The sequence below is a fragment of the Rhinolophus sinicus genome, linkage group LG07 (genome assembly GCF_036562045.2).
Source record: "Rhinolophus sinicus isolate RSC01 linkage group LG07, ASM3656204v1, whole genome shotgun sequence".
Classification (NCBI taxonomy): domain Eukaryota; kingdom Metazoa; phylum Chordata; class Mammalia; order Chiroptera; family Rhinolophidae; genus Rhinolophus; species Rhinolophus sinicus.
The window spans coordinates 51,754,043-51,775,167 of NC_133757.1; the positions used below are offsets into that span (position 1 = coordinate 51,754,043).

General features: G+C 37.5%; 1 protein-coding gene across 4 annotated transcripts in view; it reads left to right on the forward strand.

The window, feature by feature from the left end:
• The window catches only part of SAMD8 (sterile alpha motif domain containing 8), a 50,594-nt gene extending 33,227 nt beyond the window's left edge, over window positions 1–17,367 (forward strand). For 2 of the 4 annotated variants that reach the window (XM_019745967.2, XM_074339638.1), the window contains exons 3-6: window positions 5,562–5,657; window positions 7,668–7,785; window positions 12,431–12,581; window positions 12,757–17,367. In XM_019745967.2, coding sequence (XP_019601526.1) covers window positions 5,562–5,657; window positions 7,668–7,785; window positions 12,431–12,581; window positions 12,757–13,061 — 670 coding nt within the window. In that variant the 3' untranslated portion in view covers window positions 13,062–17,367. Of the gene's footprint in view, window positions 1–5,561; window positions 5,658–7,667; window positions 7,786–12,430; window positions 12,635–12,756 lie in introns of those variants that run through there. The other 2 variants (XM_019745968.2, XM_074339639.1) reach the window with 2 other exon arrangements.
• Window positions 17,368–21,125: the final 3,758 nt, after the last annotated feature.

Below are 21,125 nucleotides of genomic sequence, written 5' to 3' on the forward strand. Positions count from 1 at the left end.
TTGGAGTACTAGAAGGAATAAGCTGGAAAAACAAGGGGTATTGGTTAGTATGGGATTCTTGACACTGAGATTATGAAGAAGAATCTTGATAATGACAAGATCCAGGTTATAACCATGGGTGACTGAAGTAGAGTAAAAGACAAGGTCATAGGAGGAGAAGTTAAAAGAAAAGTGATGTGAAGAACACAAATTACAACAGGAGGAGAAGTTCTGGAGAGAGCGACAAGTGAAGCAGAAACTAGAATCTTCAGGAAATGAGCGAATGGATGCGGAGGGTCTATAGATGATTATAGCGAGGCATAATGGGAGAAAAGAGGGGAAATGGTCCGGAAGTACAATGAGGATTTTAATTTAAAGTGTACAATTCAGTGGTTTTTAGTATATTTACAAAGTTGTGCAGCCATCACCACTAATTCCAGAACATTTTCATTGCCCCCAAAAGAAACTCATATCCATTATTAGTCACACCCCATTCCCGTCTTTCTTCAGATGCTGGCAAGCACTCATCTATTTTCTGTTTCTATGGATTTGCCTATTCTGGACATTTCATGTAAATAGAATCATACAGTATGTGGCCTTTTTCTGTGTGTCTTGCTTGTTTAATTTAGCATAATGCTTTCAAGATTCATCCACATAGTAGTATATATAAGTATTTCGTTCCTTTTTATTACAGAGTAATATTCCATTGCATGGATATACTGCAGTTTCTTTATCCATTCATCAGGTGATTAATGTTTGAGTTGTATCTACTTTTTGGCTACTACTGCTGCTGCTATAAACATTAGTGTACAAAATTTTGTGCAGACATATGTTTTCAGTTAACAGCAGGGATTTGAAACCAAATTTTACCTAACACTACAATGCCACCTATTACAAATCTCCACGCTCTTAGTATCTAAACTTTATTCACAAGATAATGGTAGCAGGTGCTGTCAGTGTACTTCCTATATCCCCTCAGATCTGTTTTCTATTTTCTTGCACATTGATACTCCCAACCTCCACAAATATGCCTTTGTTGGGGAGCTGCTCTTGGGCTGCTGGAACCCACTTTGCCTGCTTGTAAAGAGAACCAAACATGCTTGGAAATTGACATCGCTCCAGCAGCAACCCTTAACCAAAGACTGGTGAGGTGGGGTATAAATATTTCATTTCTCTTCGCCCTAATTGGGACAGCTTTTAGGCTGGACCTACACTGTCTCCCAAACTCCCCACAGGACTGAGCCAAAGTGCCCCTTGCCTGAGGTCCCACGGGGCTGTGCTTGATGTCCCCCCTTTGCCTCGCTTCCTTGCCTTCCTGTCACTTCCCCATTGCCCTGTGGTTTTCCCTTGGGAACACTCCTAATCACTTTCACACTGATCTTTGTTTCAGAGTTTGCCTCTGAGGCTTATTTGACAAAATTCCAAGAGTTTCGGCACAACATAAATAGAAAATTAGAAAGAAAGAGGGATGCTTCTAGAGGCAGGCCCACTTACAACAATGAGAGGGATAGCTGATAACCATAATAGCAAGGGAGGAAGCAGAAAAACTATAGAAAGCAAACGTAAGTAATGGAAAAACCACATCAATCTGGGAGTTCACTGTCCTTCATTTCTCAGTAGTCCTTGAGGTCATTACCATGTTCAACGTAATAATCAGTGTTCACAGTGATGCCTCTGAATTGCCAAAGAAAGTTCAATTCTATCTTTAAAAAAAAGGCATCATAAATACAAGATACTGAATACTCATTTGACAGTTTTCTCACAATACTCCACTACAAGGACAGTAAAAAGGGGCGGGGTGTACCCTATAATCCCATGAAGACAAAAATACTGATAATAATGAAAATTTGGAAAGTGGAAAGCTAAGTACCTCTTGTGAAATTGGGAGTGGGGACTGGCAGTGCCTAAGAGGTGAGTTTATTTGTACTGCAGAGCTCCAGAAAAACTCTCAGGACGGGAAGCACCAAGCATCTCTTGAGACCAGGTACAGACAGGAGCTAAATATGAGAGATTTGGTTGGAAATCAATTGAAGAAGCTTTTAGACATGCTCTACTCTGCCGGAAGACAGGTGGTATGTTCTCCAGAGGAGCTGAATGTGATAGACTCTGGACTCTGGACACTGGGCCCCCATGGGAACAAAGGTGTATGTTTTTTAATATGTTTTTAGGATTAACTGTAAATCTACCGATTGATCACTGAGACTTCCAGCTCCCTTACTTAAACAGCCAGACTTATTTCCCATCCCCACTCCCACCCAACCCCAGTCCTCCCAGCAGGAGAACAGATTCCTCTCCTTAGAAAACCTGCACAAGAGAAAAGAACTGTAGATACTGTGGTAGGAGAGATACACGTACCCCTGGCTCATAAACCAGATGTGCTCAGTCAGCGAAACCCACAACTTGACAGGCTCAGTCCGTGAACACAGAGTCTCAGTGTTGTGTTTTGTTTTGGGTTTTAGTACTTCACTGTCAAATATGAATGGTTAGTCCAGAATCACCAGACATTTGAGGAAAAGAGACCAATACAAACAGAAAAAAGCAAACTTGGAAAAACAGAAAAGGGAGAGCAACACTTCAAAAAAACAACAACCATATTCTCACAGATGAGATGTTGCATGCTATAAGACAGTAACAGTGGGTTATAAAAAGGGGAAATACAGAGAAAATAAGCTTTTGGAAAATAAAAAATGAAAGTAGAAATTTAAAATCCAGCAGGATAATTGAACAGATTCGATGAAATTGCCCAGCATGTAGAATAGAGATGAAATGTAGAGGAGAAAAGGTAAGATCAATCCAGTTGGTCTCACAGGGACCAAACCAGGCTTCTGTAAAGAATACATAGAAAAAAATGAAGGGGAAAATGTTACCTAAGATATAATACAAGGAAATTTCTCAGAACCAAAGGATGTGACTTTCCAGACCGAAAGGGGCCACTGAGCCACCCAGTACAAGAACCGAAAAATTTCAGAACACTGGATACAGACAGAAGATCCTAAAAACTTCTTAGGAGATAAGACAGGTAACATACAAAGACTGGAAATTCAAATAGCATCAAACCTCTTGGCAACAGTGAAAGCTAGAAGACAATGGAACAATGCCTTTAGCATTCTAACCTAGAATTCTCTGTCCAGGCAGACTACCAGTTAGATACAAGGTTTAAACCCAAGGATATTTTTAAATTGGCAAGTCTCAAAAATTTATTCTCCAGCCCACACCTATAGAATTGCTAAAATGACAAAAAAAAAAAAAAAAAGATAGTAACACGGCCTGATGAGGCTTCAGAGCTACTGATGCTGTCATACACTGCTGGTAGAAATGCAAAATGATACAACTGCTGTGAAAACAGTTTGATCGTTTCTGAAAATTTTAAATGCACATTTAACAAAAGACTAAGCACTTTCACTCCTAGGTGTTTACCCAAGAGAAATGAAAACATATGTCCATGCAAAGACCTGTATGTGGCATTTATTCATAATCACCCCAAACTGAAAGTCGCCCAAAATGTCCATCAACCAGTGAATGGATAAAGGAACTGCAGATAAAGAATTATGCATGCAGTAACATGGATCAATCTGAAACATATCCATGCTGAATGAAAATAGTCAGATACAGAAGGTATCTGGACAAACACTATGTGAGTGCATTTATGTGCCCTTCCAGAAAAGGCAAACCTGTAAGGGATGGACATCAGAGATCAGTGGTTGTCCCAGAGCTGGAAGTGAGGGAGGGGCTTGACTACAAAGGGGCACAAGGGAACTTTCTGGAGTGATGGAAATGTTCTATGTCTTTATTGTGGTGGTGATTACATGACTGAATACATTTGTCAAAACTCATTGAATTGTATAGTTAAAAAGGGTGAATTTTTCTGCTTGTAAATAAACCTCAACTAAATCTGACATTAAAAACTCTAGCCCCTCTTTCTCAGAAAACAGCTGGAGGATATAATATACACCATCAAAACTAAGGAGTAAACTGAGAAAGAGGAGAACATGAGATTCAGGAAGCAGAGAATCCGTTGTAGAAGAGAGGAATTCCCAAGATGACGGTTCAGTTTTATTCCAACAAATAGCCATGCAGGAGAAAATGGCAACCATTCTAGAGTGGACAAGAAGAAGAGCTCTGGGAGAGCTTCCCCTGAAGGAAAAATTGAAATTGATAGAATAGTTTGGAGATGAATTGGTGATAGGCCCACAAGAAACAGAGCAAACTAAAAAGAAAAAAAAGAGAGTTCTTTATTAGCTCCAGAGAATTGTAAGTTGTACAAGAAAGGGCTTTAATCACTGTTCTCTGACTCAGCTATGAATAATATTTACAAACTAAACAAAATTGTGAAATAATATTGAGAGCATGGGAGAATGTATGTATATGTTTGTGTGTGGTGTGTGACTAAAAAATATGTCAGATAAAATAGAAAAGTGAAAGTGATCACCTCTGGGGAACAAGAATTAAGTTTAGGTTGGTGGGGTAAGGCAGAAAACTTATTTTCATCATAAACATTGTAAAACTTTTAAATATATAAAAATTTGTATAAATACATATACATACACATATATTTGGTTTTTATGTGTTTATTTTAAAAGTTTGAATTTTTACAAGTCATTTAAAAGAATCTTTTATCTGAAAATTTCTGTTATGTGAAATAATCCTTTCCCTAGTGATGCCAGATAAATAAGTCAGCAATAGATTAAAAATGCATAAGAGGAGTCCCGCCCTGGACAAGAGTCCTCCCTTTCCCCAGCATATCACGCTGTGTACGCTCCCTGCCCATTAGTCACTTAGTAGCCGTCTCAGTTATCAGATCGGCTGTCACAGTATCAGCAGTATCACAGGGCTTCTGTGCAAGTGACCTTTATTTAACAATGTCTCATTCACCTCACTTCATCTCATCATGGAGGCATTTTAGCATCTCACATCATCACAAGAAGAAGGTTGAGAACAGTACAATAAGATACTGCACGAGAGAGAGACCACATTCGCCTAACTTTATTACAATATATTGTTATAATTGTTCTATTTTATTATGGGTTATTATTGTTAATCTCTTACTGAGCTTAATTTATAAATTAAACTTTATCAGCGGTACGTATATATGGGAAAACACATAGGATATATAGGATTTGGTACTGGCCATGATTTCAGGCATCCACTGGGGTTCTTGGAACGTGTACCCCATGGGTAAGGGGAACTACTCTGTATTGAAAACAGAGGAGTTAAGGTCAAGCCCTGCTTGTCTGGATTCTGAAATAAGCACATCGTGCAAGAAGTGAGCCTTTTTTCCGCTGTCTTTTGTGGGCATTCCTAGATTCAGGTCTGCCATGCTATAGGGAGGGAGAAAAGGGCCGTTACTTCTCTGCTGAGAACTATGACTGGGAATCACAGACAACAAGAGAATCTGGTTAATAGGGTACTTTATGAAACAGTTGTTTCCCTTAGATTCTCCAAATATCATCTCATAAAAGAGGTAGAAGTTATAGAAAACAATTTTAAGGTCACTGTTAGAAGAGTATCTTATTGAAAAGAGTGGCGTCACTTATGTACATATACTTCTTGTCAGCCCAATATGTAATTTTTTTCTGTTTTAGTGTTCCTAGAATCCCATGGGCCTTTGCCATGACAGAAGTATGTGGCATGATTCTGTGCTATATTTGGCTCCTGGTTCTTCTTCTTCACAAGCACAGGTACCTCACTTATTCCATTAAAAGACTGAAAGTGTTTTGATTGTGTTAAAGGTCATCAAACTTGTTTCTCCCTTTGCAGTTTCCTTGTTAATTTCCTTCTCTAGTCATTATGACATGGTAGTTATTGACAAAGGACAATGTTGGAGGTTTGGTCAGCAAAGGTCAGCCTGAGGTGACAGCTACATATTTAGAAATATTCTGAACATTCAGAATATCTGCAGAGAAAGATCACAGATAGCGATGATCGATCATGGGCTAACCTTTGACATTCTAGCCTTATTTTTCTTATGAAACAGAAAAAATGTCGTGTTATGTAGAAGGATAGAAACTACTCCAAGGACAGTCTGTGGTCACATGTTTGGATAGAAGAAACTTCTCTGCTTGGAGGAGGCCCATTGAAAAAGAGATTATTTTGCACAGACCATACACGCCTCATCAGTGTGGTTTACTTCAGATGGGACAGGAAATTGCTGAATAGGGAACATGCTTCTTTGGCATGTTCAAGAAATATAAAGGGAAAATTTTTTCTCATTTAAAAAAAAAGAAGCATAAAGGGAGGCTCTTTTCCTATGTTAATGAGATAAAATTACTTGATTTAAGTAAAACATAAGGCACACTGAAGAAAAACTTAAAGAACTAGAAAGTTTGTGGATCTGCTCTTCTTCGTCTTTGGATGCTGAAGAGGAACAGGGCCACTTTCTTGATTTTTCGATCCTTTCTTCCCACAGGGAGCTTGAGGTAAACCACAGTGACGAGCTTTGGGTCCTAAGAAGCAATTATTTCAGGGCTTTGAAGGTGAAGCGAAAGGTTGACATTTGCTATTCCTGTCACACTTTTAGGCCATATTGCACTTCATTCTCTCCTGTTTGCAGCAATATTTTTAACTGGGTTGCTTAAAACCAGACGTAGTTTTAAAAAACTGCTGCTTTCTGGTTTAAGTTTGTCTTACAACATGCTATGGATTTGAATTTATCCACTTTTCAAAACACGAGTTTATAGGAAACCCTGGTAGGTTTAGCAAATCATAGCAGTTGCCAGTTAAATGTAAATTTTCATGTTTAAATTAGAGAAAGAAAGTGTCAAAATGTGGTCTTTGTGCCGCTTTCATTAGAATCACGTGGGCTCTTGTTAAAATGCAGAATTCTAGGCTCCATTCCAGGTGTACACATTAAAGTTTGAAATATACCTAACTTTGCATCCAGTGCTTTTTTTGAGGGTGGGGGGGGAGCATTTTGAAAATGGGTAAAGTATAGTCCCAGTACTTAAGAATCTTACAGTCTGTTTTGGTTTAAGACATTTTTCAAAATAATACAACAGTGCAAGTGATGTCACAATGCAGTTCAAAATTTGTGTTAGAGATATACTTAATGTAAAGCTTAGTATTAAAAAAACTTTTATAGCTTAAGTTGAAGTTAGGAGAAGTTAGAGAACATTTATTAGGTAGCTGCTATCATGAAGAAATTTACAATGTTATTAGTAAGCAAAAAATTCCCTAGAATCACGTGTTTAACTTTATACCTCTCATTAAGTAAATAATTTATGAGCAATATATGAGTAATAGGACTAGCACTAAGTTGAGTCAGACGAGGCACAAGTCTTGTCTTTTACAAGAGTCTACTCTTGCTTTCTCTCAGCCATATTTTCTCTTACCATGTTCTGTGACGCTCTAAGGTCTGCACTGTCCAGCATGGCAGGTGCTAGCCACATGTGGCTATTTAAATTTAGTGAAAATAAAATTAAAATAAAGCTCCTCAGTCGTCCTAGTCACAGTTCAAGTGCCCAGGAGCCACACGTAGCTGGCCTGTTGGACAGTTCAGTTATAGAACATTTTCATCATTGCAGAAAGCTCTACTGGACAGTGATGCTTTAGACTGTCTCTGAGATTTCCGTCCTCTTCAAAGAGTCGAGCGGTTTTCCTGCTTGCTTTCCCTTTAAGTAAACATTGGATAGCTGGGGTGTTTGGGTTTGTTTTCTTCTGATCACCTCCCCGTTTGGTCACTCTGTTCACAGGTCAATACTTCTGCGAAGGCTCTGTAGTCTGATGGGTACTGTGTTCTTGCTTCGCTGCTTTACCATGTTTGTGACCTCGCTCTCCGTGCCGGGACAGCACCTGCAATGTACTGGAAAGGTAGCCTGCTGCCTTCTTTATTGTTCTTTCCTCGTATTCTCCGTGGGTTCATGGCACCATGTATGCAGTGGGGCCAAGACTTTGCTTTTAATATTAAAATGTGCTTTTCAGTATTTTCAGTATCTTGTAATGAACCTCTAGAAATAATCTGGTAAAAATGTAAAGCCAGAATCTACCTCCCTGTTACTTTTATTTGTTGATACTAGTTCTACTCTGTGGAGCTATAGAAGAAAAAATGATTTCAATTATCATCGTTCCTTTCCCACCATCCTCAGCATTTTCAGTTCCTCATCACAGAACTCTGGTCCCTTCGTTCTCCTTATCACTCCTTTTTTAAGAGTTGCAGTTCGACCATATTCCATTTAAAATATAGTGCCCACTCCTCCAAACTTTACTCTTTCTAGGATATACTAAATAATGGCTGCTTTTTTTGTTTTCGTTTTATATTTTGTAGCTAGTTTTGTTCTACTGTAGGCATATCTTCCCTTCTTGTTAAATCGAGAGAAGAGAGATTATACAGATGGGAACAAAAAAAAAATGGGTAATGAATTACTTTAAAACAATAAAAAAAAAACCCGAAAATCACTTAACACTTTTTATACAAAATTGACTATTGTGACTCATTGAATTTGATCAGAAGAATTTATTGTCTGACTTTTCTAAGCCTCCATGCTTTAGTTATGTGTTTGCAAATCTTCAAATGTGTGTATTAACATCTTTGTTATTTTAATATTGTTTATAAAGTGTAAAACAAAATTATCAGTTCTTTTACTGCACTATAAGTAGCTGAAATGCCAACAAGGGAGGGTTAAGCAGCCAGAGGAGATCAAGAGCTAAAAATACAGCCCTGAGCTGAAGGGTGACGAAATTCCTCCAGATATTAAGTGACTGACCCTTAAGAAAGCGAGAAGGGTTATATGCCATTTAGGATTTAGTGTAAAGGAAATGTTTTGTTTTTAAGATAAAAGCTGTTTTGTTTTGTTTTTCAAAAGGGGAAAGTGATTTTTTTTCTCATTATAGAGTTATATGTTTATTAGAAAAATTCAAATTTTAGGGAAATATATAAATTAAAAAGTCAAAGCTCTCATAATGCCCTCTTTTTTCACCCTACCCCATAAATAAAACTATTCAGTGGTGCGAGTATATATAGTCACATAGACAATTTTTCAGCATGCTTACATATTCAGATAAGTTTATATAGATAGATACTTTTTAAACAAAACTTACAATTATATTACATAGTTTTTTTTTAGCCTATGTTTTATTTAATAGTAGGTTGTTTACTTTTTTCTGAAGAAATACATATAGCTATACTACATCTTTTCAATAGCTGCAGAGTGTTCCATTGTATGATTTACCAGTCTCCAAGTGATATTCATTTAGGTTGTTTCCAAATCTTACTATTTATAAACACTGCTGTTGTAAACATCCTTGTACACTAATTCTTTTTCACTATTTAATCATCTCCTTAATATAAATTCCTGGGAGTGGAATTATGAAATCAAAGAACACACACATTAAAAATTGTGATATGTATTGCTCCAATGTCCACTAGGAAAGACTAGTTTTCACTGCCAACAATGTATGCATGCCCGTTTCCCACCCCTGTGCATGCACTACTTATCAATCTTTTCAGTCACTGCCATTCTGATTAATGAAAGATGATACCTGAGACTTTTATGGTCTTATGTTTTGTATTTAAATCTTTAATCTATTGAATTTATTTCTGTACATGGTGTGAAGTAGCGATAGAACAGTTTCCCCAAGTAGCATGCTAATTGATTAGAAGAGATTTAAAAGAAGAAAAATGCAAGCTTATTACCTTGAAAAGAGAATTTCCTATAGCGCAAGTATTTAATTGTGGGTCAGCCACTAAAGAGAAGGACATTTGGTCATAAGGCTGCAACATGTGCTGCAAAACCAAACTAGATACCATCCCGCTGCAGCATGACAGCCCTTTTTCTGTCTCTAATGACTGTTTACCAGTTGGTTATTTATGGACATTTCTATTCAAATCTGCGCCAAATGATGTTAATGGCTTTGAATTACTAAATAACCTACTTATTGACCTATATTATTTGCAGCAGTTGTTAAAAATAGAAAGGTAATATATGGTCATGGAAGGAGAACTGACTCTGGGTGGTGAACAGACAGTGCAACATACAGATGATGTATTATAGAAATGTATACTTGGAACCTATATAATTTTACTAACCAATGTCACCACAATAAATTTAATAAATAAAAAATAAATAGAAAGTTAAGGTGATAATAACTAGCAATCAAATCCCTTACAGTGAACTTCCATAGGGCAACGTTCATTGTCATTAATTGCTTGAAATTAAATTCCTAGAAGTCGGAGGTTTGGGGGCAGAACCAAAAACATGCCTGCTTTTGAAATTAAGCAACGGACTCACCTTAAGGAAAGAAACGCTTAAAGCGAATTTCTATACTTTTTCTTATCAAAGCATTTTATTCATTCTGTTGTGTTGTGTTACAATTTTTATTTTTCTGGAAGAATATTTGAGCTATTTAAGACTGGAAAGGATAGGGAAACTTGAGTAATTGAGCAATAATTGCTTTCTTTTGACTGACCTCACCGGTATCCTTGGCTGAGATTTTTTCCTAGCTGTCTGTTCTTCACTGCCTGATTTTTTCACTTTCATGAGAGTAACATCTCTAACCCTATTCTCATTAGAGGTCATGGAAGAACCAAATCAGGTTTATTTTAGCACCTTCTCTTTCCTTTTCTCTACTAATAAATTCCTCTTTCTCTCCTGCCCTCAACTAAGGCAGAAGGGGAAAGCTGGGTTGTGTATAATCAGCAGGTGAGCTTTCTAATGAAATTGTAATATCTAACGAGGATATTCTGTTACCCAACAAGGGGGTCCGCCCACTCCATGCTCAGTAGAGCAAAATACTGAACACTGAGTTTTGCAGAGGAGAAATCAGAGCCATTTATTGCCATGGCGCCAAGCCAAGAAAATGGGAAGCTAATTATTTAAACCCAAACTCCCCTATGGCTTTTGAGCAAAGGTTCTTAAACGCAGAGATTGAAGGTTAGAGGTAGGGGCCGAGGGTGAAGCTGATTGGTTAGTTCTTGTGCAAGCTTCAGTGGTTTTCCTTTCCTAATTCAGTTCCTGAGGTCATCTGGTTTCATGCCTTCATCACTGTGGTCAAGCGGTCTAACTGATTGAGGAGCCAAGATTCTGCAAAATAGCTCATAATTGTACGTCAGTGATGTCTTTAAAGCAGAAACTGAATATCTGGTGACCTTTGTTACTGTTCAAGCTATCATTGTTTTGTGCTGAACGAGGTGCATTTTTCTATTATCTCAAGTAAAGTGTACTTCTAAACATTTTTTTCTGGAACTTGCTTTATAGGCAGGCCTTCAGGACATGACTAACATGCTTTATACTCTTGGACTATAAGCTACGTGACAACCAAAGCAATGGAAACATTTAGGGCTTTGGAATTGGACTCCCTGCGTTCACATCCTAGTTATGTTACTTACTAGCTGGCTGTGTGCCCTCTCTAAGCCAGTTTTCTCATCTGCACAATTGAGTTACTTCATAGGATTATTGTGGAAATTTAATGTAATAACACATAAAGCACTTAGCAGTACGCCTTGCACATAGTAAATGCACATACAATTTTAGCAATTTTTTGTATTGTTACTGTGTTATAATAAATGCCGTCCGTGTGTGTGTGAGTGTGTGTGTGTGTGTGTGTGTGTGTGTGAGAGAGAGAGAGAGAGAGAGAGAGAGAGAGACCACTGCTCAAACTCTTCCTCAAAATGGATTGCTTTTTTAAATTTATGTGTGGGGGTTGGGGTTCAAGATGGCTATGGTTTAATAAACAAACAATGGTTTATTCTCCCTCACAAGAGAAGTCTGAAAGTAGGTACTCTGGGTCAGATATGGTAACTATGGAGGCGTGATTCTTCTGCCTTCCTGCTCTCCTATTCTAACGCTTGGCTTGCATCCTCAAGGCCATTTTGTGGTTCAAGAAGGCTGCTGGAACGTCATCTGTCATGTCGGAGTTGTAGGCTAGAAGAGGGAAAGGTAGAAAAGACTTCCTGCGAGCCATTGTCTCTTTCCTTTGTTAGTAGCCTTTCCAGAATTCTTTTACACTTCCACTAAGATCTTACTGTGAAAAACTTAAGTCACATAGCAACACCTAACTGCAAGGGAGGCTGGGAAATGGCAGTGTTTTGGTTGAGTTCATTGCCACTTTAAATAAATTTGAGATTCTGTTACTGGAGAATGGATATTGAATGGTAGCCATTGTCTCCGTCATAGCCTATTTCTTATTGGCAAGAACAGCCAAGCACATTACTACTCTCTTATTGGATTAAAAACTGGGAAATATTTTTATGTCGTAGTGATCTTTTCATTATAAAGAAACTCCTAGTAGAGAAGTTTGAATTCTGTAGATTTCATTTAATTACCAAAATATTTATGAATACAGCCAAACTTGCACCACCCATTCTTGATATCTGGAATGAATTAGACTCAGGGTCTGGTTGTTTTTGCTTAGATCTTATTTCTAAGCCATTCAGCATTTGAATTTCAGTGGGAGTAGCTGTTTGGAAGCTCCTCCCTCCCCCAGCACTTGAAGCACTGATTCACAGCTTTCTTTATAGATCTACGGCAGCGTATGGGAGAAACTGCACCGGGCCTTTGCCATCTGGAGCGGCTTCGGTATGACCCTGACCGGTGTGCACACGTGTGGGGATTACATGTTCAGTGGCCACACAGTTGTCCTGACGATGCTGAATTTCTTTGTCACGGAATGTAAGTATCTCTTTAGTGCTTCTATGCATATTAGATGACTAACTGCAGAGAAGGCTTCGGGTCGGGTATCAAGTTCTATGAAGAGTGAGAGAAACAGACTGACTTAAGAAACATGGGGCTTAAGAAGCATTAGAAGGAATGTGGTTTTAAAATGATCTTTCTGTCCTTTTCCCAGATACACCAAGAAGCTGGAATTTCTTGCACACTTTATCCTGGGTTCTCAACCTCTTTGGAATCTTCTTCATTCTGGCTGCCCATGAACATTATTCCATTGATGTGTTTATTGCCTTTTATATCACAACAAGACTCTTTTTGTACTACCATACACTAGCTAATACCAGAGCATATCAGCAGAGTAGGAGAGCAAGAATTTGGTTTCCCATGTTTTCTTTTTTTGAATGCAATGTTAATGGTACAGTACCTAATGAATATTGTTGGCCATTTTCAAAACCAGCAATAATGAAAAGACTAATTGGATGAAGACTATCTTTGTTATGAGTTCGTGATTAAATATACAGTGGCTGTTGAAAGTGAATAACTTTGCTTCTCCCCCTTGGTTGTTCCTGGATGCCTTGCTTTTTGGCTCATATGTTAACAAAGTAAAGTTCCCTGTTCTGAGCAAGGCTGTGATTATAGAAAGCAAAAAAGAACTATCAAGAGTCCTTATAAATCTGTTTGAACAGAAAGCTTAAGTAGATGTTTTCTGCCCCTTCTCTTTAGGCAGAGGTAATGGGATTGATTGAAGCCAGGCTGTTACCCTTACTTGTTGAGTATTTGCGTATTGAACTTAAGCAAATCAACTTAAGCAATTTGCTGGTTGAAAGCTTTTTTTTTATTTCCAGTAGGACTCCAGTCAAAAAAATAATATGTTTCAAATCTCATTACCTTCAAAAGAAAAACCCCTACCAAGCGAACAGTTGTACTTGTTCTTTGAACTAACCTCTGTGTCTTTTTAAAAATGCAACTCTGGAAAGTGATCCGTTTTGCTAACTAATAATTTTTATCTTCTGAACCATCTTCAAGAAAAGTGTATTGAACATAGCAGGATGCCCGAAATAAGAGAAAGGGGCCGTACCTGAGGTGACAAAGTACAAATACAGTACTGGCATTTTTCACCAAAGATGCAACAGAAGATGCAGTTCCTATTTTGTTCTGAGGGTTCAGGATTCATGAGGGGAACATGGCTGCACCCATAAAAATAAAATTAGCTGAATTTTAGTCATATAGGTACCTGGGATAACTTTGTGCAATAGCTGTTAGTTAGATGGCAGCCCAATTTTATGCTTTTGAATGATGTTTAATGAGCAAAACAGTGGAGTGTTTTACCAGATGTTAGATAAAGTTCTTATGTCCTTAAGTAGGGAGATATGCATGCAAAAAATATTTTTTCTCTTTCTGGAAGAAATTTATAGCAGGTTGCAGGCATAATATAACTTTTTGGTTTTTGAAATATCTCATTCTTGGTCATCAGAGGTAAGCAGTCACAGACATATTTGGATCTGAAAAGGTTTTGTTTTTGTTTTTTTAAATTTTTAAATACAATTGTGTACATACATTCTTTCTATTTAGACTTAATTTGGCAGTCAGGAAGTGATACAATTTAGTTGCTGTTTACAACACTAGAAATTTAGTACCTTGTGTAATTTGATCTGTGTGATAACATTTGTCGCTTTACTTTTAATAATTTTAGTAGCTATGATAGTAGGATGGTTATGGAATTGCCATTTGAACTCCACCTGATGAGCTTGATGAGCTTAGCCACTTGGAATATTAATTGTGTAGTTTTTACATTCCATTTTAAAACAAGGTGTTAGAAAAGGTGCTGGCATATTGAGGTCTAAAATTAGGCCACTTAGCAGAAACCTGCTCCTTAGATGGGTGAAATATTTTATTTTTGCACTTTGAGTCATATTCCTACCCCTGTATAAGCTATGGAGGAGCCTTGAATGGATGGGGCAGGAGAGGAATATTATGTGAACAAGTTTTAGCCAGTGCTAAGTGACCCCAATTTGGGTCTGCTCTGAACATTATTTTTTATTTCTCACTTGAGAAATGGCACAAAGCAATTCAAGTTTTATTATGCTTTTAAATCTCATACTTCAGAATCTTACAATAGCTTAAATTGTTGATTCTATTACATGCTAGGGACAGAAATGCCAACATTTCATCTAAGGAAATTGCATCATTATGAAGGGTGAAGGAGGCTTCCTATGCCAGTTAGCATAGTCTGACGCTTGAGGTCAAAAGATGTGTTACTGCCAGTGTTTTTCCAAATGACAGAACAGGACCGAATTTAGCTAGGGAGGCACTAATGTTCAGGCTTTTGGAAAAATGTTTGAAAAAAATTTGTGGCAAAATTAATTCAAGAATGTTAAGTAGTTACTTACGTAGTGGTCAAATTTCCTAACATCAGTCTTGTTTCCTTCATATGGATTCTATTCTAGAACAAAATAGAAAAAAATAAATTAGGACTAATTTGCAGAGCTATTGACATTGAGAGTGCCTAACAGCAGACTACTATGAAGATTGTAAAATAACTTTTCAACCTTGGATTTATCATATCTGTTTTGAGGAAAAGGTAAGCTAGACTTATAATTTATTGTTATAACTATTACAAGGCAAGTGTTTACATAAATCAATCATCTCTAAGTCTCTTTCTTGGAAATTGAGACACAGTTCTTTTCCGTTTTTTTTTTAACATGAAACCTACATTTTAGTCGCTTTTTGTTTTGTCCAGAAATTTCCAGATTTTTTCTTTGTGTTTTTTTTTCTTGTTAAAAATCTAAACCATAGTGAAGGTAGTATTAACATTTATATTTTGAGAGTGACTGTGGCTAGGTAGAGAAGCTACATGCCTTAGATCTACATAGTTTTTGACCTTGTATTAGGTTCTACAGTTGCATAGAACCTCTCACAGTTGCAGACTTGTGAGAAGCTTACATCATTCAACGCTGAGACCTCAGTATAGAAGGAATGAAGAAGGTTTTGGTTTAGGGATGCAAACTGGAGGTTATGTTGAAAGTCTTTGATGCATTTTCTGTGTTCCTGGTGACAGTGTGACCTTTTTCCTTTCCTTCCTTTCTTCTTTCCTTCTTTCCTTCCTTCCTTCCTTCCAGTTCATGGAGGGCAGTGTTACTAAAGGGTAATTGACGTTCTTAGGGAGTAGAATGTTTTGAAGAAGGCAAGTTTGATGTTCTCTTGAAACAATTTGGGAGGAACCTTTTTGGCTATGCTGCAGAATTCTCAACATGCCTATCCTCTCCATATTTCTCTGTGGCCAGAATTGCTAGGAAGTTGTAAAATGACAACTTCCTTATGCTGGGTCTGTTTATTAGTATCTTTTTAAATCAGAAAGCAAGAGCTTAGCCTCAGAATCAGTCCGTTAATAAGTGTGGACTGTTCACCAGAAGAAAACCCACTGACAGAGACCTGCTGGTAATGTAACTGAGGCCGCGAGTGGCATTCTTCTCTGCCCTGTGCCTGCCTGATTGTTGTTACTTGCAATTCCCCCAAATCCTGTACTTTGTCAGTGGAGAAGAGAGGAGACAAATGCTTTTATAGCTGATACAAAACAGTCTGTTTTAGGGACATCTGTTTGGAAAGTGTTATTTATATATTCAAAGTAATATTCATAACACTAACTTGCTTTGACTGTATTCAGCAAAAGGCAATTTCATCATTAGTTTCATAGTAAACTTTCTAAGGATTCTAATTCCAAAATGCTTGAGAACATTAACTTTATTCTTGTTTTAAACTCTCTGATCTAATAAATTTCTTCGATAGTCTTTTTTGTAGACTTAAGTTATCCCTTACTAAAAGTAATTATACTAAGTCATTTGTCAGTTCTTTAAAGTAGTCAGACATTTGAGACAAGAAAGCTGTCTTTTAGAATAGTCTAGTACCTTTCTTAAACAGTATTGGTTTCATTTAGATAGTTGCAAAGCCAACAAAGCATGTCAGTTTTAATGCCAACTTTACTTGGCATTTAAGACAGTTTGCATTTGTAAAAAGTTTCACTGGAATTACCCCTGCGTCTCTGTAGAGGAGAATTGTTAGTAACATCAAAAGTCAGGCTGCTTCAGGTGACCAATGCTGAAATTCCAGCAAAAGCCACCAATTTCAAGTAACTAAACTGTGGCCTATTACTTTGCATCAAGCTCAATAAAAATATCTATGAAATCGATAAGCCATAATTCAGCTACCAATAAAGTTGGTTTTTAGCATATGTTCTACCCTAAATTAACCAAAGGACTTTTTATTTTGTGTACTCCATGTTTAAGCTTAAAGAAGCGTTGTGCTTGATATGGAGAGAGAAGAAATACTATATTAATTTCATTGTTATTTCAGGTCTGTTTCAATCTAAACTACTGGGTTGTCTGAACATAACCAAACAATGTTATTAGGTAGTAGTGTCATCTTAAAAATGCTTAATTTTAATAATTTTTTATTCAGAGAATCTATGGATTGTTAGGATAATTGAAATATTTCTGATATGGCACAGAGGAAGTGGAAACTGGTATATAATGGGGGAAGCAAAATTAGCTTGGATTAAAGTGGACATGTTTTGTTTCAAGAATTCTACCTAAATGTCACCCTATCCACAGAAACTAGTATTACTTGAAGATGTGAAAGTTCCTGTGGTAGCCATACCTTGAAGCACAGTATTGTATATAAGTAAATATCTTGATTCTAAATTAAATCCAGATTTAACTAATATATATTATTTTATATCTTTGTTGTATTAAAATGTTTTAAAACACTAAAAATAAAACATTTGAAAGTTGGATTACAGTCTCTTATTTAACTGTCTTTGCATTATTGGTGCAGCTGGCCTATTTTTTATACAGCGAATTTTTATTTTTGCAAATGATTGGGCCCTGCAACTCGAAATCCTAATGTAGTATCTAGTCCCTGGCATTTGCTAATTCTTAGTTGTCTGTTAGATAAGCCATTTTCCCTTTCCCCTTTCTTTTCTGTAAACTAGGAAAGAAAAGTGATCTTCCTGAGGGTATTAGAATAATTGTAGATTAAGTTGAGAGGGAGGCAAGAGAAACAAATCACTACTTATTCCTGGACACATTAAAGTTTTTGTTTTTTATTTTAATTGTAGATTATATAGGAAGATGCCATCATCCTGTTAGATCAGCTTTGGAGATAACAATGAACAGGAAAAGGGAAGTAGTTGTTAGGGTAGCCCAGAATCACAGAGTAGCGGGAACACTACTAAGCATTGTCACAGGTGTGGGACCAGATGAGCTTAATTCACAACTGAACTTGCCTTCATGATGACTGCTAACTGTAGCCTGTCTGGTCCTGGTCCCAGCTGGTCTTTCTCTCCGGATCTCTGGGAAAGAATAGTCCAGAACAGATCTAGAGGCTGCTTGGTGGGATAGAAAATGCACAGGAGTTAGTTAGACTCTGAGGACCTGGGTATGAGTTACATCTCTGCCACTGAATAAATTGGGCTTTTTCTTCCAGCCCCACTTAACCTTATGTGTAAAATGGGGTAGGGGGTGCCTACTACCTCATAGGTTGTATTAAGGGGCAGATTATGAAAATACTGTAGCCTTGCTGGCCCAGTACCTGGTACATATTGCTGAAATAGTAGTTGAATCTAGGTCAAGAAAATAGGGTTTATGCTCCCAGGGATTTAATAATCTGGCTGGCAAGGTGACATTAAAAGGTAGCTAACAGCATTCATTGGTGGAATAGACCAGTAGTTTTAAAACTGCTTGGCTGGCAGCATTTGAGATCTTATTCCCTGGCATGTGTGGTCAGTTTGACTCAAATGCTTATAAAAATTCTTTACAGGTTTGAACGTTTCTTATGTTGACATGGGTAAGAATATTTTCCCACTTCTTTGTATTTCTTCCTACATGAATTATGGGTCCATGTTATTCATCAATTTTTTTCTACTAAGAGTTTAATGATTTTCTTAATAATTTGCCTGAGCATTTTATATATTAAGGATATTAACTCTGTCATATTTAGGACAAATAGTTTTTGCTGGTTTGTCCATTACTTTTTAATAAATGATTTTTGTAAATATTTGTGACTACACATTTGATCTTTTTTCTTTTTAACCTAGGTAGTTCTTTCCCATCTTATGATCAATCACCAAGTTAAAATGACTTTTTTTTCCTGGTAGGTGAGATTATAAATGAAATTTCTTTGTGGTTATAATTTCTGTACTTAATGTATAATAGCAAACAAGTTGTCTTTTATAATGGGGGGGGGGGGAATCCGCGAAAACTCACCAAATTAGAAAAATAAAATAAAAACATTGTGCTGTTTACCTAGAGAAGGAAAAAACCCCACAAAACTGTTTGGCTAAACATCTTCAGGGGAAGGTAAGGGGGCTGGAGCTTGTACCATTTTCTTCCAGAGTTGGTGTTTTGTACATTTGACTTTCCTGGTAGGCTTTCTCTTTGAAAAAAAAGTGTTGGAGATAGGGGAAGGAAATGTTTGGAAAAGACTGAGGCAATAGACAAATTTATTGTCTTCACTTAATGGTAATGCTAGCTTGAGAGGAAGGGCTCACTGGGGACTGAAGGCCCAAGAAGAATTCACTAAGCATATGAAACTTGAACTGAGCCCTCCCTAGGATAATTCCTAAGGACTAAGCTTAGTGAGCTCTAATTATCATGCAAAAAAATTTGTATTTATTTGTGTATTTATTAGGGAATCGATAGGGTATGTGTTTGATTTTGTTATAAATGGAAGCCTTGGGAATGCCTGTCACCAAGGTCAAAATTGTGGGGACAAGCATAAATAGTTGTATAATATAAAATAAGAATTGGTAAAGGCAGCATGTAAGGCAAAAAGAGAGGTAAGATGGTGGAAAGTATACAAGAAATCACTGGTGATGAAGGGAAGCCTAGAGACCTCAAGATAGTAGGTCAAGGAATCAGGAATGGGCACAGCTTGTAGGAGGCCTTTGCCCCCAGTCAAGAAAGATCAAGACATCAAACAAATGAATGGCCAGCTGCTAGTGGCTGGTGTAACATGAATCTAGGATATATAACATACATTGAATCCAGAGTTGTCTCTCTTTGGTGGTGCACCTCACCCACCTGTTGGAGTGTGAGGTTGCCAAGGGTCACGTGGAGTGGGAGCTGCTCTGGCAGAAATGTGAGGAGGGCACTGGGTGAGCGAATGCCTCAGAGGAGCTCAGTGACCACCGTCAGCTCTTAACTTTGAAGACCAGATCATAGCTTGAGTGCCTCTGCTAGAAGAGCAAGATATTTAAGTGCTGTATGTTCTCAGCTTGCAGAGCTCCCTGAGAGCAGAAATACAAAACCACCATGACCTGTCCATATTCCAGCCTGAAGAACCCTGGATCCCACTCTAAAGAGAATACCTGTACCTAATGGCTTTTTTGATGCAGACTAATCAGCAGCCTTCATCAGTAAGACGTCAAAGTACACGAAATCTGATCCGATTTTTCCACAAAGACTGATTTTGGAGACTTAGCTGGAGAGCATTTTGGCAGTTGTGATGCAATTTGAGGGACTTCAACACGGATGAAATCTCACATGCAGAAATTTGATAAGCCTAACTGCCCAGGCAAGATTCTGAATTTTCTTCACTATTGATTCCACAGTGGTGCCTGTGATTCTTACTATCTTAATATATATATACGTGTGTGTATATGTGTGTGTGTGTGTGTGTATATATATATACACACACACATAATATATATACATGTATATATGTATATATGTTAATTTTAAGTAAATAATTTATGAACATAGTAACAAACTATATATACTGAAAACTCTTTTCCTCCCACTCCAGCCTTTTAGTTCTCCTTCCAAGAGGCAACCATTTTAACTAGTTTTTCCAGAGGTATGCTATGCATATACAAACTGTATTTTAAATTTATTTTCACATATTTTACACGAATTGTAGCACATACATGTATATGCATATTTATACGTGGTTTTGCACCTTACTCATTTCACTTAATGTGTCTTCCCCTCCAAGGACACACTGTAGTTGAATAAGTTGGGTTTATTGCTCTTGCAATGAGGGAGAACACACGCTATGGGGAATTATAGGGTATCGTTGGAGGGTATTGGGAAGGACTTACTATAATTTGGGTTTGGGTTAGGTGGCTTTGGGAAAAAGTTTTAAGGAAATGTGGATTTGCTGTGGATTGGATGCTTTCAGGATGCTGGGGCAATTCTGTGGTTGTCTGTTTTAAATCTTAGCAGTAAAGCAGGAGGAATGAATCACGGCCAATGTTACAATTGGTAAAGAAGCAGCCGTCACTCATATTAGCCAGGCTAGAGGGGTATTTGGTTGTTTCTGTGGTTTCAGTAATGCTCCGATTTTTATCTGTGTTGAGACACTATTACTATGTAGTCTTTGTTTTTCTCTTGATCTATCACAATCACAGAACTTGTCTGATGTTGGTGTTCTGTGAATTTTATGTTCAGGCCTATCCGTGAGTGCCAGGCCAGCCTCTAGCAGCGCCAAGTTCTAGCTGATGGTACCAGACCAGCTCCCTGATGTCAAGAGCTGCTTTTCTCTCTCTCCCAT